Consider the following 19,387-nt stretch of genomic DNA (forward strand, 5'->3'; position numbering starts at 1 on the left):
TTTCATGTCATCTATTACCCAGTCCACCAGCACTAACATGGCCTAGGATAAAATCCAGAAAATTAAAGGAAAATATACATCTCACACTTCATCGATTATAGAATATAATCAGTGCACTATTGCAGAACCAATACAATAGCTAATGCTCTTGGGGAAACATTTTCAAACACTGTATTATCTTCCTATTTCCCAGAGTCCTGGTCCTGAAATAAAAGTGAAGAACAGGCATTAATTTCATATTAAAGGGCCTTTATTCCTACAATGGGCCATTCAGTACACAGGAACTAAAAAGAGCTTTCACCTTTTCTAAGGTAAGTGCTGTTGGCAGATGCCATCCATTATGAAATGATTAAACACCTTTTGCCAGAATCTATGGATCACCTGCTCTTTCTATATAACAGAATCTTTATTGAAGAGCACATAGCAGTTGTCCTTGCCTTTGCGAAGCCAGGAAATCCTAATTATTGTTCTATTTCTCTGAATAGCTGTCTATGCAAAATCTTGGAGAGAATGGTTAATTTTCGTTTAATATAGTATTTAGAATGAAATGACCTTCTTTCCAGCATGCAGTGCAGCTTCTGAAGGAAGTCCACTCTGGACCATTTTATTAGACTGAAAACATCCATACTGGATGCTTTCCTAAAACATGAATATCTTATGTTTTTTTGATATGGAGAAAGCATATGACATAACTTGGAGATTTGGCATCTTAAAAGATTTGCATAGCCTTGGTCTTAGGGACCATCTCACTGTTTTTTTTGAAAATTTTTTAGCCAACTGGTCTTTCCAAGTTTGTGTGGGAAGAGATCAGAGTGGGTGTGAGAGTACATGTGAACAGGTGAAGTTTTTACAGCTCCAGCAAATAGAGAAGTGTTTGCTTTTTTATTGACTTAAATTGGCATATTAATTTATTTTTTAGAGTTGCTTTATATTCCTAATACTTCAGTTTAATTGAATTTAGATAGAGATTTTGTAGGTTATTACTTAGTATCGGTAAGGGTATCAAATCCATGTGTGGACAGGTTTTGCAGCTCCCACGAATGAAAAGTTTTTAATTATAGTTAGCCGGTTTATTGACTTAATTGTTAGATTAAATTATTTTCTATAAGTAGCTTATAGACCTAGTCAAGCTCCATGGTTTATTTTGAATTTAGATAGCACGATTTGGAAAGTAAATAATACCTCGTTTCCATAGATTAACTGTTCTTAACTTTCCGCCATTGTTATAAGAAAGATTTTTCGGTGCCCTCTTTACAAAGATATAGATATTTTTTCATAATTTGTTTGTTTGTTATTTGGTTTTTTAGGAGCATTAACAACTAAGTCCATATTGCTGCTCCTGCTATGGAGGCACCTTCATAATTTGCAAAATTTGGTGCCCCTTAAAGAATGGCACTCTGGCAAGGGCCCTGCTAGCCTTTTATTTTTTTATTGGGATACTATTATGGATAATTAGAACAAGTAATGTCATTATTAACAACAATCTTATTATACATCCTATCTACTGCACTTCCAATACTGAATAATGCAGAGTGAGTGAAAAAAAAAAAAAAAAAAAAAATTTGCCTGCTTCTACAGAAACTAGTAGGAGCAGGCAACTGGCACTTCTGAACATGGTACCAAAAAAGAATATTTTTAAGATCATAATTTTCCAATTAAAAAATGATAAATGATGCAGATTTAAAGTGAATACCATAACTAGGGGATTGATATTAATAATACTACTGAAATTCTCGTTGATGTAATTTGAACAGATATTTAAATTTGAAGAGAAATGTTTTGGTGTGAAAATGGATGCTTGTTAGAGGGATTCATTTTCATCTTTTTGCCACTCATCTTGTGAGTCTGGTAAAACATTTCACAACAGCAGCCATGATGGCATTAGGCTGTATGTTATTTGGTATTTTTGTGGGAAAAAAAAAAAGCAAGAAATAGTTAAAAAAAATGGCAAACTTTATAATTTTATTTTATATTCTGACTCTTGGATGATAAGAACAAATAATGTCATTAGTTATCTATAAAACATTTCAGCCACTCCTCGACTTACATAAAGGTTGCTCTCCTTGGAACTTTACGCAAGTCGAATTTTACGTAAGTCGGAATTTCCCTAAATGCTTATGCAGCCTCAAAACTATGCTTGCTGAATTTCACTGAAGCAAAAAAGAAATGTTTGAACATGTAAATAGAATTATTTATTCAATTTTTTTTTTTTTATCTCACATCGGGAAAAATTACAAACGTGTTCTTCAAATCAACATCTCAGCTGAAGTTTGCCGCTGCAGAGATTTAGAAGGGGCGGCTGCTCAACCTTATGAATAAACATATTAATGGGTGACTGGATAATAGCTTTTTTCTTTTCTTCGTAGAGTTCTTTGAGGCTAGCAAGCATATCATTCACCCTTCTGTTAACCTTTAAGAATCGTTCGCTGTCAGGATCCATCTTCCCAAACCTTGCCATTGCTGATGCAATTTCACAAAATGCCATTGCCATCTCTCTGGTGATGAAGTGTCTTGGCTCCTCATTTGGTTCATCTTGAGTCTCGTCAGCATTTTCTTCTTCCCCTATTGCTGCTTGCAAGTCAATAAGTTCTTCATTAGATAATTCCTTCTCTTCTTCCTCTATTAACTTCTCCGTATCGTTTCCATCAACCTCCCACTGAAGTAGCTCTGCAACCTTTACAATCTTATCTGTAACCTTTTCATACGATTTGTTTTTTCAAATCCTTCGAAGCCTTTTACATGCTGCATATTTTCTTCCATACGCCATTTAAACAACTCTTAGTAATTTCCACCCAGGTCTTATTAATGTTTAAGATGGCATGGTCTATATTGTAAGATTTCCAAAAGTCTCTTAACATCAAATTTTTCTCAACATCTACTGCACACAATGCCTGAGCAAATGTTGTGCTTAAATAGTATGCTTTGAAATTTAAAACAGCACCTTGATCCATAGGTTGGATGAGTGAAGTCGTGTTTGGTGGTAGAAATATAACACTAATGTTCAAATTGAAATCATTTAGGTACGTAGGATGTCCAGGAGCATTATCTAATAGAAGAAAAATCTTGAAAGGAATGCCATTGTTTTTATAATATTTTTCAACCTCTGGCATGAAACTGCATTTCAACCAATCCTCAAAGAAAAATATTGTTATCCATGCTCTCTGGTTCGATCTGAAATGCATGGGTAGGGTGGCTTTATTGATGCCCTCAAATGCACGAAGATTTCCTGAATGGTACACAAGCAGTGGTTTCAATCTGTAATCTCCCACTGCATTAGCCGCAAGCAAGAGCATTGCCATAATTTTTGTAGCCTTGAAACCTGACATTGTCTTTTCCTCTTTGGCAATGTATGTGTGATCCGGCATTTTTTTTTTTTTTCAATACGGATCAGTCTCACCAACATTAAAAATTTGCTGCATTGAGCCACCTTTATCAATAATTTTTTCCCACACATCACGAAATTTCTCTACAGCTGCAGAATTGGCACTTCACCACATACTTTAACTTTGTGGAAACCAGCGTGATGCTTGAACCTATTAAACCACCCATTGCTTGCCACAAACTTGGCTTGGTGTTCGCTGTATTTATCCTTAATGTCTTCATAAATACTTCTTTCTTTTGCTTGAATGGCCATTAGATTCAGGCACTCGCTTTCGAATCTGATTTTCCATTCATATTATTAAAAGCTTTTCCATCTTCGATACAGCACCTGAACATTGTATTTGATCACTGTTGATCATAAATGCGTTGAACCTTTACCATGTTCTTTTATACATGCACTGACCTTTAAGATAGTATTCACTGTTGAAATAGTGAGACCTAATTCCTATGCAATATTTCCATGATTTTTTTTAAGCTGGCACCGGCTGGCAAAAATTTATGTAAAATCAAATTTATTTAAGCCGAGCATTACGTAAGTCAGAGAATGGCTGTATTTTGTACACACATGTGGAGCTGTAAAGAATATTTTTATTGTTATACTTTTCTGGTTAAAAAATAATCACTAGCACAGATTGAAAATAAATGCTGTATTGGAAAAATATTAAAATTCACAATGGCATAATTCCAACAGATATATTAATTTAAGTCTCTCTCTCTCTCTCTCTCTCTGTCTCTCTCTCAAGAGATTCATCAGGCATGTCAACTAGAGGGTTAAGCATGCAATCCAGCAATTTGTAAACGAGTTTCATAAAAATAAGAAAGTGTAAAATTCACAAATACATATATAGTTATAGTTATTACCCAGTTTATTAACAAACCAAATTATAATAAAATATAATAAGATAAAACCAGTAGCTTTCGGGACGCGTGTCCCTTTGTCAACTGACAAGTTAATACAAATTTTGAATACAATACGAGCGAAGTGGAACGTTAATCATGCGTCATTGTTGTTGCACGGATGTGTGCTGCTTCTACGCCACTGATCATCCAGCAATAAAACGGTAGTTTCCAGGATGGGATGTAGACACATGCCTTTCTGGCGATTTAATGCCTTAGAATTGTTTATTATGTTGAGTGACTCTAGCCATAGGCGGTGGCAAAAGTGTCGTGAGTGGTCCACTATCTCAAAGTCGCGTTTGGGGTCAAGATCGTGGTTGGTGGCCCAAAAATGTTCTGCGACCGCGGACTGGTCAGTTTCGGCAAGCCGGATTGCTCTGTCGTGTTCTGTGAGGCGATCTTGGAGACGTCTTGATGTCTCCCCTATGTAGCAACTGTTACAGTCTCTGCAGGTGATACGATACACCACATTGCTGCGTAAGACAGGTGTGACAGCGGTCTTCACGTTGGAGACAAGTGACCGTAGGTTCCTGCAGGGTAATTGCACACATTTGATGTTGTAGCTTCTAAGGACCTTCGAGATGCGTCCTGACACTCCTGGATAATACGGAATGTAGGCGGAAGATATACCGACCTGCTTCGGAGGTCTTGGGTTGGATGTGAGTTCTTCTGCCTGTAACAGGCATCTGTTTAGTACATGGGGGTGGATAACCGCATCTGGTTAGGTCTGTCTTCACGCGGGAGATCTCGTTACGCCTAATTGTATCGGTGCTGGAATGGCTCCAAGCCCTGGAGAATAGGGTGCAGGCAGTGCTATTGAGATGGCTTGGTGTGTGGCCGGACCCGTAGTTGGGGAATTGACCGCACCACATGGGTTTGCGGTATACTGAGGTCTCTAGACGTGGGCCTACGCGATGTACCAGGACGTCTAGAAACGGGAGCGAACCGTTCACCTCTGATTCTATGGTAAACTTGATGAAATTAGATAGGGAGTTGAGATATTCCAGCAGTGTAGTTTCAGAACCCTGTGGTATTACGGTAAAGATATCGTCAACGTATCTACACCATGTTGTAATAGGTGTGGGTGGGTTCTGGTGTATCTGCTCCTCCAGGTCTTCCATGGCGATGTTAGCTACTACGGAACTGACAGGGGCACCCATAGCAGTGCCATGTACTTGTTTGTAGAGTGAGTCTTCAAAGGTGAAGATGCTGCTTGATAAGCATAGGTTGAGAGCGGTACAGATGTCATCAGTGGATAGTGATGTCCTGGATTGGAGGCTTAAGTCGTTCTCGAGGAGCCTTCTGGCGCAGTGCACGGCCTGTTGGACGGGAATTGAAGTGAATAAAGAAACCACGTCAAATGATGCCATGACCGAGTTGTCAGGGATTGAGATGTCCTTAATGAGGTGGATGAACTCACTGCTGTTTTTAACGGTGTGCGATGTATTACCTATAAGAGGTGAGAGGAGGCGCGCGATATGTTTGGACAGTTCATACGTTGGGGTACTGCAGCAAGACACTATATAGGTCTGAAGGGAATATCCGGTTTGTGGATCTTTGGTAATCCGTAGAATTGCGGTAGTTGGCAGCCAGTAGCACGTAGAAGATGCTGAGTTGTGGTCAAGATCTTCTTATCTTTAAGCCATGCATGCACTAGTTTATTGACATGTGTCTCTAGACATTTCAAGACTTTAATGGGTGGATCAGGTAGAGGTTCATATACGTTTGGGTCTAGTAGTAGGGTCAAGGCTTTCTCTCGGTAGGTTGATCGGTCTAACACAACGGTCCGGCGCCCTTTATCCGCAGGAAGTACAACGATGGAGTTGTCTTTTCTTATAGATGATAGGGCGGCACGCTGACGATGGTTGAGGTTTGAGTAAGTTTTTCAAGTGCTGCAGAGGATTGCGGCAGTCTTGAAACGGATCTCGTTGGCAGTTTCTTCGGGTCCGGCCACGCACCAAGCCATCTCAATAGCACTGCCCGCACCCTATTCTCCAGGGCTTGGAGCCATTCCAGCACCAACACAATTAGGCATAATGAGATCTCCCGCGTGAAGACAGACCTAACCAGATGCGGTTATCCACCCCATGTACTAAACAGATGCCTGTTACAGGCAGAAGAACTCACATCCAACCCAAGACCTCCGAAGCAGGTCGGTATATCTTCCGCCTACATTCCGTATTATCCAGGAGTGTCAGGACGCATCTCGAAGGTCCTTAGAAGCTACAACATCAAATGTGTGCAATTACCCTGCAGGAACCTACGGTCACTTGTTTCCAACGTGAAGACCGCTGTCACACCTGTCTTACGCAGCAATGTGGTGTATCGTATCACCTGCAGAGACTGTAACAGTTGCTACATAGGGGAGACATCAAGACGTCTCCAAGATCGCCTCACAGAACACGACAGAGCAATCTAGTAAGACCGCTGCCAAAAATACCCTCTGCTTCTCAGCCCAGTCACTTCCGTCCTATTTCTTCTGCATCAAGCCTACTAAAGCTATTTGAGAAATCTCTTCTGAAAACGTTAACCACACAAATAATGCCACATCAGCCACCGCAGATCCACTATGCCACCCGGTCAAGATCCACCGCTACAAATCTAGTCAGTACCACTACCAAGATCCTCGACGCATTTGAGCACGGTTCGGAAATCACCATTACTTATATCGACGTCCAGGCAGCATTTGATTCCGTATCCGTTCACGCGTTGATAAGGCTATTACGTGAGTATTACTTCATTGGCGGAGACGTGCTCTGGTTCATTCAGTCAATGCTTGAGAATAGGACGATTATTGTTCGCGATGTCAATCGACGCTACACCAGAAATATTACAACTGGAGTCCCACAAGGTGGGGTCCTCTCTGGTATTTTGTTCTCAGCCGTTCTTCAACCTTTCGTGACGGGCCGAACTGATATTATCACCTTCGCCGATGATATAAAGCTGTTCACTGTTATCAACCCCGGAGACACTGCTGACTACACAAATGTCGTAATCGAACATAAAATCCAGAACCTCGAGGCCTTCCTCTCCGGTTTCGGCCTTCACATCAATCCTGAGAAGTCGAAACAGCTCACTTTCTCGCTCAAACGGAACCCAACGATGGTGCAACCCAATATAAGAGGATCCGCGATTTCTGCTGTGCAGCAACACACCGACCTGGGCGTTATTTTTGACCAGAAGCTCTCCTTTATACCACACATAGACCACCTGCAAAAAAAATTCTGTCGACTCTGGTGGATGCTTAAGCAACAACTTATGCATGTCCATGACCAGGCCGTTGGTGCAGGTATATTAAGACGTGTGTCTATCCGGTCATTCTTTATGGAGCAGAAGTCTGGACCTCAACTGCCGCAACGCATCTAAGACGGATTTTTGCAGGCGAATTTTGGCTATTGAAGTGGGCCATATGGAAATTCCGACTTCCCCCTGCACGAAGGACTACCCAGATGGCAGCATCTCTAAACATCAGATGTCTTCCTGCCATTATCCATGAGAGAAAACTCGTCTTTTCTGTAAAAATGATGGTTGGCATTATTTCGCACCCAGACTTCTGGGCCAACTGCGGTTGGAGGATCCCGGTCCCAAGCCTTCGGGCCAATCCAGTCCTCCAGGCCACCCCAAACCGGTTAAAGTTATCCAATCGCTTCATACCCGTGCAAATGCTGCAGTACGTATACTCCTTGGATGGCGACCTCTACAAGTTCGCATTGGATAAAAAATACAGGCAGAACTTACTCCATCGACTTCCTTCTCAGGACCATGTCACAGGGCATTAGAACCTGCTCCCAAGGACCTGTCCATCACTCCCATGGATCCCTCACTACATTGCTCCAACTTTCTGCACCTGCTCAGATGACTCCAACACTGTAAGAGGACTGCTCCCTGGAGGATAAATTAGCATGATAACATGCTGTTGTGTATATACGTTCATATGTAAATTTTCCATTTGCTTTCATTTCATTACACTTGTATAATTAGTAATAAGATTATTTTTTCTCCTATCTCATTCTTGTTTATTGCAGTGTATTAGCCTTTGTAACCTTTATATTAGACTTTTACTTTGTATTAACCTTTACTGTAAACCCCTGGCTTGTAGCCGTGAAGGGTATTGTGTACGGCATATGCATTTTGTATGCAATAAAGATTTCTTCTTCAATCCGGCTTGCCGAAACTGACCAGTCCGCGGTCGCAGAACATTTTTGGGCCACCAACCACGATCTTGACCCCAAACGCGACTTTGAGATAGTGGACCACTCACAACACTTTCGCCACCGCCTATGGCTAGAGTCACTCAACATAATAAACAATTCTAAGGCATTAAATCGCCAGAAAGGCATGTGTCTACATCCCATCCTGGAAACTACCGTTTTATTGCTGGATGATCAGTGGCGTAGAAGCAGCACACGTCCGTGCAACAACAATGACGCATGATTAATGGTACACTTTGCTCATTGTATTGTATTCAAAATTTGTATTAACTTGTCAGTTGACAAAGGGACACGCGTCCCGAAAGCTACTGGTTTTATCTTATTCTATTTTATTATAATTTGTTTTGTTAATAAACTGAGTAATAACTATATGTATTTGTGAACTATGGACCCCAGTACTCCAGGCCCATTCGTTACCAAAGTGTAAAATTCCTAGTTATGACTAGATCTGCACAGGTGTCCCTAGTATTGCTATTCCATTAATGTTTATGATCTTCTGATTTCTTGATTGATAAGGCCAATCTTGGATGAATTGTTCCAGATGATTCTAGTTGCTGTGTTAGTCATAGTAGATTGGCCATATTACTCTGTGTACCATTCCTGCACAATTGTATATTATGGGCTGTGGCATTGTTTTCTTGGAAAATTATCTCCTTCTGGGTACAGTATCAACTTAGGGTTGACATGAAAAAAATTCTTCTTTTTTGAGATGTCTATATTTCATAATGTAAATTTTTTTTTTTTTTTGTGGCTGACACTTGCTTTCTTGCATCACATGCCACTACTAGTACTACTACATCCATCTTTAAGAATCAAAGACCTTTAAAAAACTTTCCCATCAGTAGAGATTCAAACCTCTGATGAAAATAAAAAAAAAATTCAACCAAGAACACTGAAGTTTTATTAATCCTCTGAACCTGCATAACTAAATAAGTCATCCTAATGAAATGTAAGTTAACCCAAAGTGTAATATTTGGAATACCATCTTCAAAGGGGCAAGCAAGCAGTGAAGTTCCACAGTTTATTTATATGGAAAGTTCAATTGCCTTAATTTATAGGGTGAGGGAGGGAGGAAGGGAAAGGTAGAACACAAAACGGAACAAGAAAAAATAAATAAAAAAGAAAGTAGGAGAAGCCCCTTGTAGAAAGTAATAGGTTATGGGCAGAAAAAACATTAGAAATTAAGAAAGGTTAAAAGTATTTTGAAGAAAAAATTTATATTTCACTCAGAAATCTTGGTCTTTACTGTCTGTTGGAACGGTAAAGGAACAATATTCATTGAGAATGAGGAAGGGGGGGGTTAGAATAAAATTATACTGTAATTACTAATTCATTGAGATTGGGAAAGGGGGGGAGATAGAATGAACTTATACTGTAATTACTAAACTTCAAACTGTAATAAACCTGTGCAAATCTCAGTCTTCTGATAAACTTATCAGTCTCTAGGTGTTGTTAGATGTATTAGTTGATTAAATTGCTGAGGATTTGCTGGTTTGCAGCTAAAGCTTCATTGGCTGTCTTTCTAATATTAACATATTTTAAAGTATCTGATGATGACCTATTTCTAAATAATTTGTAACTAATTTAGAACCTCCTTCAGATGAGTTACTAAATTTCTTATTATGGGATACATTTTAATGAGCTATTATGTTTTTGTAATCAAGTGTATATACATTTTTGTAATTGCATATACTATTAGTGTATATGCATTTACATCCTTCTTTGCAAGGAACAGCATATATTACATTAGTTTCTAATTGAAGTCAGATTCTTAACTCTGTCTCTCACATTCTTTAAGTATGTAAAGATTTTCTTAAATCATCCTGTAGGAATGATTTAAATATACTTGTAAACTGGGCTATTGCAATGCATTTGTAAATGAGCTATTTCAGTTGATTTCTTATGCAATATTAGACCTTAACTATGAAAATGAAGGTAATTATCCTTATTTATAGGCTTATGATATGTTACTATCTCTTTGCATTAGAGTTAAATTTAAGAAGTTTAAATTCTGATTTTCCTCATTTTCCGTTGTAAATTTTACCCTTTCACCTTATTCAACTTGTGAAAGATTTCATGTATCATATTAACTTCAGGGACTCACATCTGGTGAGTATGGGCTTGGCACACCTGGGGACCCGAGCACTGGATATCATCATTCTTCTCTTTCTTGGTGATTCCCTTCTAGTCTCTCTCTCTCTCTCAGAGTAACTTTTTTTTTTTTTTTTTTGGCTGGTGCAGCAAAAGCCTCAGGCTTCCTTGCACACTATATGGCTAATATAATATGTAATAATAATATCTGGTTTTCTAACAATATAGCGAATCTCCAAAAAAAGAAGCATTTTGCTTGTTTCGCATCAGATTTTCTAAGTTTATGAGACAATAGCATATTTACTTCATGCTTTTTGTGAGGTCTGATGTTGCATATTTTTCCCTCTAGTCACTTTTATTAACTTTGTTGAGGATGTGCTGCAGCTACTGTTTTAAGAGGAAGAACTGTCTGCCACATGACCCAACACATCATGAGCTATTTCATTTGCTAATGAAAGGAAGTGTGCAGATATCAGAATGCTGGATTTGCTAATAAATTTCTAGGATAGTGTATTTTGAGAACTTTTAAAGAGAAATTTATTAGGTGTGCTTTTATTTGGTTTTGATCATTTTACTTTATCTCCGTTTGTATACGTGAAGGTGTACAAATGTAGATAGAGTCAAATTAGTTATTCCAAATCAGTCAAAAGTCAAATGAGTATTCCATTTAATTACATTCTGCTTTTAAAACAACAAGTTAGAGTTATTTAATTTATTATTTTTTTTTAAAATTAATATTAAGAATTTTACAAAGACGATACACCAAGTTTTAAAAAAATGCTCACAAAATTGGAAAGATATTCCTTTGGAATGATATATAATGTTACGTATAGTGTAAAAGAATGTAATTTGTTGTTTTATGTTTTATATAGGCTGTATTGCAATCCATGCTACCCAGAGAATCCAATTCTAAGGTAAGCTGCTTTGTTTTAATAGTGATACAAACATATCTCCTGTGAAGCTAAGGCACCTACTTCATATGTTCATTATAAGGATGCATACATAAATTGTGCTAAATGGTATTTTATTTGTAATTATTTGTGAGCTGGAGTTTATGTTGTGTTGACTGGTAAAATCGTATGGTTTAATACATATGTAAGAGTTGAAGTATGTGGGAAAGTTTTAAAATTGAAGGAAATGTTACTCAGTTCTCAACATAGAATTTTTATTCATCCCAACCTTTGGAGTGAAAACACTTAACTGAATGTGATACTGAGTTAAATACATTTAAATAAATAATTTATATTTAATAATTTGCAATAGTTTGCTTATTTTAAGGATTCCCAGCCACATTGGGATTAGGGGAAATGATTTGGCTGACGCTGCAGCCAAATCAGCAATTCCCAATAATAACCGCTGCCTGTTAGTCCCTTATACAGACTACAGGCAAATAATACACGAGAAGATTCACTCCCAATGGCAGGATTCGTGGAATAGACAGACTGCGAATAAATTATATCGTATAAAGCCTGTAATTGAACCGTGGCAGTCTAGTCTGCGCAGGAATCGTAAGGAGGAAGTTGTTCTAGCTCGTCTCCGCATAGGACACGGTCATCTTACACATTCTTTTCTGCTGAGGGCAGATGACTGTCCTATGTGCGAGAACTGTGGCACAGTTTTATCCATGAGACACATTTTAATTGATTGTCCAGATTTTAGAAATATCCGTTTTACAGCTTTTAGTCATCTGACTGAGCCATATACACTCAGTGAGATTTTATCCGACAATGACAATGTGTCTGCTGTTTTTAGCTTTTTAAAATCAATAAATATCTTTAATCGAATATAAAGTTTACATTTTTCCTTTATATATTTGTTATACCTTTGGACATAGTGACCTAACTAATTAGGTCACTGAAAGTTTAAACTTTTTTATAAATGACATGGTCTTGGCGCATTATAGCCTTAGTAGCTAATGCGCCAATAAAACCAAACCAACCAAGCTTATTTTACAATTTCTTCTCAAAATCTTTATTAGAAGCTAACAGTGCAAAGTCCCTCTGCTATAATTGTAGCAGGACTGTTTTCATATACAGAATATATAGAAACAGTGTCCTCTTTTTTTCCATCTTGGAGTTGTGATTATACTTGTGGTATATCAAAATCTGTGGTGTGTCAAGATTGCCAGTATATTTAACTGCCATATAGTTTCATCTTATGAAAAGACCTCATGGAAAGAGATCTAGTATAGTATGAAACACTGAAATAATAAAAGCAGTCCACGTCCACTCTATCAGCCTACATCAGACCATCACAGAACTGTAAGATGGACCTTTTTGCTTATTCCTGTGAGAATGACATCAAGTATCAGTTCCATAGCAATAATTGGATAAAGATTTCTATCTGTTGTCTGTACGTGTGTTTCAACACTTGATTTGTTACTTTTTTTTTTCCAAGGATTTGGTTTGTTCTTTGTTTTATTTGTTGTAAGGATTTGGTTTGTTCTTTGTTTTATTTGTTGTAAGGATTTGGTTTGTTCTTTGTTTTATTTGTTTAAGGATTTGGTTTGTTCTTTGTTTTATTTGTTGTAAGGATTTAGTTTGCTGCTTTGGTTGGTTTTAATAATTTCATAGTTTATTATCAGAATGCATAGAGCCTAATCAATAGGTTTCATAATCTTCATGACATTCTTTCTCTTTTTATTTTTTTGGTGTGGTCTGTTTGTCTGAAACTTGGTTCAGTGATATACAGGAAGATCTCTCTATTTCAAATTCAACAGTTATAAATTCTACTCTTAATGCAAGATTGTGCAGGAAAGAAGGTGGCTTGGGTTTCCAAGATGCAATTCAGTTTGAGGAATTGTAGTAATCCCTATCTAACTATGGATTTGAGATAATATATTTGTATGCTAAAATTTTATAATCTGTTGTTTTTTTTCCCCAATAAACAGTTCAGTCCAGTCATCCTTAAACGAAAGAACACAATACAGATCATGGGCGGGAGGGGTCTCTCAGGTATTGAGAGACCCCTCAATACCTGAAATATTGAGGGGTCTCATTATCTCAGGTATTGAGGTAGAGTATAAACAAATATAGAATTTGTTTATACTCTACCTTTTCAATGGTACACTTGTCAGTACTGCTGTATATATACTGTTTCATGTGGATGTATTAGTATTATTAGTTGAAAACAATGCCAAAACAGAAGCTCATACAACACCAATCAAAAAAAAAAAAAAAATTTCTCATATCACCTATCCATTTGTCTAATTCTTCCTTGAATTTATTCAAACTATTCACTTCAACACCACATGGAAATTTGTTGCAATCAAATAACTGCTGGCTGAAAGCAAATTTCCATGCACATATCCTGCAACCACCCTTTCTCAGTTTGAATTTATATGGAAAGATTCCATCAGCATTGAGCTTACTCATCTATCCAAAGCCTTAAACACTTCAATCAGATTTCTTTATGGGTGCCTTTGTCTCCAGATGCCATAATTTACAGAACTGATGCCTTTCCTGGTAAGAGCACTCTTTCATTCCCCTCGTTGCTCTTCTCTGCCTGTACCATCAGATTCACATCCTTAATAAAATGAGGTTTCCAGACCTGCATGCAGAACTCAAGATGTAGCCTAACCATTTCCATATGCAATGGGATAATCACCTTTCCCTGCTGGCAAAATTCTTCCTCATGGAAGCCTATCTAGACAGCTCAGAGAACTTTATATATGAACAATTACTTCAGGTATTTTTCATTCTCCACAATAAGCAATATCATTAATAAATATAACAAACAACAATGGGCCCAGCACCAAACTCTCTGGTAGACTCCACTAATAACATTAGTCCAATAAGAGCAGTGCTCATTGATAACCACTCTCTGTCTTCTCCTACTCAACCATCCATTTATCTATAGAGGTAACTTGCCCCTAGCCACACTGCTCCAATTTGTACAGTAGTCTTTTATGTGCAACAGTATTGAAATATTTTCTGAAATTTAAGTACAGTAGAACTTCAATTGTCTGTCACCCTATTTGCTGTCAGCTGTTAACCACACTACTCCGTAATGCATTGTGATATTGGTGCCAAGTGTCACTTAGTCTTTGTTTACAACTCACTCTATACAGTTGTACTTTAACCTCTTGTTTCATATTTTAATAATTTTTAATTAGTAAACCCATTGAAATGACAGAGAAACGTAAGCAAGTAGTGTTGGGATTATCACAAAAAATTGAAATAATCAATTGTCTAAGAAAAGGTGAAAGTGCTACAAGTATTGCATTGGTTTATGGAATAGGAAGAAGAACAGTAAATGATATAAAGCATGATGCAGACAAAATTGAAAAACCATGTGTTGAAAATGGAAACCACAGACTTTAATGTTAAAAGTCGTAAAACATTGAAGCTTGCTAAAAATAAACAATTCGATACTGCAATGTTTCAATGGTTTGTTCAAAAACGTAGCCAAGAATTCCATTGTCAGGACCTATTAATAATTGAAAAAGTCATTGAAATCAATAAAAAACTAGGCGGAGATCCTTCATTTAAGGCTAGCATCGGATGGTTGGACAAATTTAAGTTTCATCATGGTATTTGACAGTTGTTGATAGCGCAACAATTTCTGTTTAACGTGAAAAACTACAGAAGGAAATAGCTGATTGAAGTTTGGTTAAAGACCAAATATACAACTGCAATGAGACTGGCCTTAATTGGAAGGCACTACCTGAAAAGACACTGGCCTCAATGACTGAACATATGGCACCAGAATATAAGATGCAAAATGATCACATCAATATAATGTTATGTTCTAATGCCAGCAGTAGTCATAAATTGCCTTCGGCTGTTATAAGAAAACCAAAAAAGCCTAGATCATTTAAAAATATTAATTTAAATGCTTTGCCAGTTAAATATTTCTCAAAAAACAACATGTGGATGAGCCAAGATATATTGGTTTCATAAAATATTTGAAGATCAAATATTTTATGTAAGATCATATTTGGCATCAAAAGGTTTACCACAATATGCAATGCTACTGATGGACAATGTGCCTACTCATTCCATACATGAATGTGATTTAAAAAACAATGATGGCAAAATATCATGCCACTTTCTGCCAGCAAACCCGACATCTCTCATTCAACCGATGAACCAAGGCATGATTGAAACTTCGTTACCGATATGAAACGTCGTTATCGCAAAATGTTCATTCAAAAACTTGTTTCGGCAGAAAATAAATTAGATGTGATAGTTTTGGAAAAGCTACACTATAAAAGACAATTTTCAATGTCAGTGATATCTGGAATGATGTTCCAGTTCAAACAATACAAAGAAGCTGTAATAAGTTGTGGCCAGAAATATATTCAAGTGATACAGAAACCATTCCAAAAGAAACTTAAATTTTGCATTTATGTTCAAATGTTCCTGGTTTTAAAAATATTTCAATGGAGGAAGTAAATGGTTGGCTCGATATGGACAAAATGGATGTCAGATGTGAAATTTTAGACGACAATGAAATTGTACAAAGAGAGATGACAATTTCAGATGATTCTGAAACCGAAGAAGAAGAAAAAGCTGCTGCTGATGGAACAACAAACATAATTATCCACTGTGAAGCTGAAACTATGTTGTCAAAGTGCATTGAGTGGTTCGAGGAAGAAGCAGATGCTATATACAAGAAGAAGCAGATGCTATATAAGTGTTACTTTTGCGTAAAATTCATAACATAGCCTCCCAAAATGCTTGTGGGGGGGGTAATGAAACAAAAGAAATTGACTAATTTTTTAGAAAAGAAATTTAATTATGTAATATTGTTTTCTTTTAAATTTCATTAATGACATTAATGTTCTATGTATGTAATAAAGTTTTTCTACGTACATACAACATTAAGTAATATGTTTTTCTTTTAAATTTTTTTATGACATTACTAGACCAATGTAAGCCAAAATATTAAAAATAGTTATGTATGTAGATATCTGTACTATGATTTTTTTGATGACCTGGTAAAAAATAAACAATAATTAAAGTTTAATTAGATTTCATTAGATTATGTAATAAAATAGACAAGTTAGATGACCCGATCTATATTATGTATAATGTTTTTATCGTACACATTCTATTATCCGTCTATTTGATTATCCATCATGGCCTTGGTCCCATACCCTGATGGACAATCGAAGTTCTACTGTAGAGTGAAACCTTCATTAATGGACACCTCTCTAAAAGGAATATCTTTTATTGTGGAAACACAGGTTTGGGTCCTGGCCAGAAGTATTTGAAATTACAATGTTAGATGACCTCTCCAAAATGGAAATTCTGTAAAATGGATGCAGGCACTTTAATAGAGGTTTTTTTTTGCTATTTTCTTCCTCCCTAGATGGGATACTTTCAAGGGTAATTGACATGCGTATGCATTTTCATTGGTCAACAGGCATTTGCAGTGAAGGCAAGTGAAAATTAAGCTCATTATTACAGTAATACTAATTAGAGTTGTGATTGCCATAGATTGTTCACAGAGCAGGTGGCATAATGTTGTTAATATGCACACCATTGTTAGTAAAGAATGCTTGAAAACTTATGTGGGCTGTCAGATGTAGTTCCACTGTTGTACATCACTTAGCAAGGCAATAAAATTGCCAAACTGGAAGATGCTGTTTTCAGAATTAAAAAAAAAAAAAAAAAAGTACTGTATCAAATCTGTATACAGGATTAAGTTTGTGGTATGTAGGTATAAAAAAAAAAAAAAAAAAACCCTTTACTAATGGACTGCATAGATAATTTTCACCAATAGCCCATGAGGATTTTCCACTTCCATAAATACAGGATATCACAAAACTCCTTTACTAAACTAAAACATTATTCTATTAATAGAGCACATGATACAAATTGAAACTACTTCCAAGATGATAAGAAATATCTTCAAGTTTTACTCACCAACCAGAAAAATGCACTGTGTAGTAGAAGACAGTATTTTCATACAACTGTAATCATGGTGGAATTTAATAACCCCAAGAAGGCACAGTGCATACTTTGGTTCAGTGAGCTGCAGCTGTTATGTGTCACTTTCAAACAGATTTTAAAAAGAAGCCACCAAATAGACCTACAATTCTGCAACGTAAAATTCATAAAGGATGCTTGTTTGTGCAGTTATCTTGGCCGAGGTGGTGGCTGAACAAAATACAGTGAAAGCACAGTGGAGCTGGTTTGAGGAAGTTTCATGCAAAGGTCAGGGAAATCCATATGACGTTCCAGTTGTGAGCTCAACATGTCAAGATCAGTAATGTGTGTAACCTGCTATGTTGCTATCTGATGAGGTGCCTCCGTAGCCAGGTGGGCAGGAGCAGCAGTGCGTAGCACACGCTTCTTGATCAGACCGGGGTTCGAGACCGTGACCACCAAATATGGAGGATGCGGAAATGACCACCGCATATCCCTGGAGCAATATGGCCTTAGTTTCTAATGCTCCTAAAAACCAAATAACAACAACAGCTATCTGATGATGGAACCATATGAGAATGAAAGCTGTTGATCAGTGACCAAACGAAATTTCTTCACAATTACAGTTTTGCGATTATGCTGTCATCTACTGCAGCTAACATGTTTTCTGATTTGTGAATAAAAACTTGGATGCTATCCCCATCATTTGGAAGTGGTTTCAGAATTGTATCGTTAGCATTAGTAGAGGCATATGATGCAAGAAAGCAAGCTTATGTAGCATCTGCCAAAAAAAAAAAAAAAAATATTTCACACATCCATTCCCTCTAAACGTTTGTCCAGTTCCTCCTTGAATTTATTTTTTATTATTTTTTTTTTTATGAAAACCCCAAACACGAAAGGTATCAAAACCTATAGTATTTAGTACCGTGCATGGGTTGGAGGAGAAGTATGAGGGGAGGGGGATGCCCGAAACTTTGCTCTAGAGACTAAACATGGGTTTCACCACTTCAAGCCTCCAATAAGCAAAGTGGCGGTATTTCACCAGTTGATGAAAGTCATCTACCACTTATTTAAGCTATCAACTTTCACAACAACAGATGGAAGTTTGTTCCAGCAATCAATAACCCGCTGACTAAAGGCAAATTTCTGCACATCTATTTTATAACTGCCTTTCCTCAATTTGAATTTATGCCCCCTCAGGTTCATAATCTGAGCAAGAGGAAAAAATCCATCAGAATTGTGCCTGCTCAACTCATTCATGGCCTTATACACCTCAATCAGATCACCTCACAGATGCCTAGTCTCCAGATGCTGCAGTTTTCAGAACTTAAGCCTTTCTTTGTAAGACCTCCCCTTCGTTCCCCTCACCAATCTTGTTGCCCTTCTCTGTACTCGCTCAAGCTACTCTACATCCTTCGTAAAATGAGACTTCTAGACCTGTACTCAAGGCGTGGCCTCCTGACCATTGCCTTATACAATGGGATAATGACCTCCTTATCCCTGCTAGCAAAATTCCTCTATATCATTGACAGAACTCCATGAGCTGTTCTGGCAGCCTGTCTGCCCAGAGAACTTCATATCTAATTGCACAATTATCCCCAGGTCATTTCATTTTCTACAACCCTAAGTGTAGTACCACAGAGTTGGTACTACACTTAGGGAAGCTGTACACTTAAGGAATCATGTACCCTATTCACTAAATAATGGTTTAGTTTTGTAAAGGAGGTTTTGTGAAGATACACTTGGCATTCTTGTATATTTGATAAAAAAAAAAAAAATGCTAAGTAATGCTTGACATTACTTTTATAACTGCTTTAGTTACAGTGGTTTGCAGCTTTTTGACTGCAGGACAATGACAGTTTTCCTGTGCCTTCACTTACCACTTTCACTTCGCTGTGTGAAATGGTTGGTTGTTTAAGTAGCCACATGCAA

The 19,387-nt window shown here is 37.3% G+C and overlaps 1 protein-coding gene across 2 annotated transcripts in view; it reads left to right on the forward strand.

The window, feature by feature from the left end:
- LOC150078032 (putative phosphorylase b kinase regulatory subunit alpha) overlaps positions 1-19,387 on the forward strand; it is a 608,767-nt gene that overhangs the window by 142,039 nt on the left and 447,341 nt on the right. For both annotated transcript variants that reach the window (XM_090384728.1, XM_090384727.1), the window contains exon 8: positions 11,453-11,494. In XM_090384728.1, coding sequence (XP_090240854.1) covers positions 11,453-11,494 — 42 coding nt within the window. The remainder of the gene's footprint in view (positions 1-11,452; positions 11,495-19,387) is intronic.

The sequence above is a fragment of the Mastigoproctus giganteus genome, chromosome 11 (genome assembly GCF_048544385.1).
Source record: "Mastigoproctus giganteus isolate SK-2022 chromosome 11, ASM4854438v1, whole genome shotgun sequence".
NCBI classification, from domain to species: Eukaryota; Metazoa; Arthropoda; class Arachnida; order Uropygi; family Thelyphonidae; genus Mastigoproctus; species Mastigoproctus giganteus.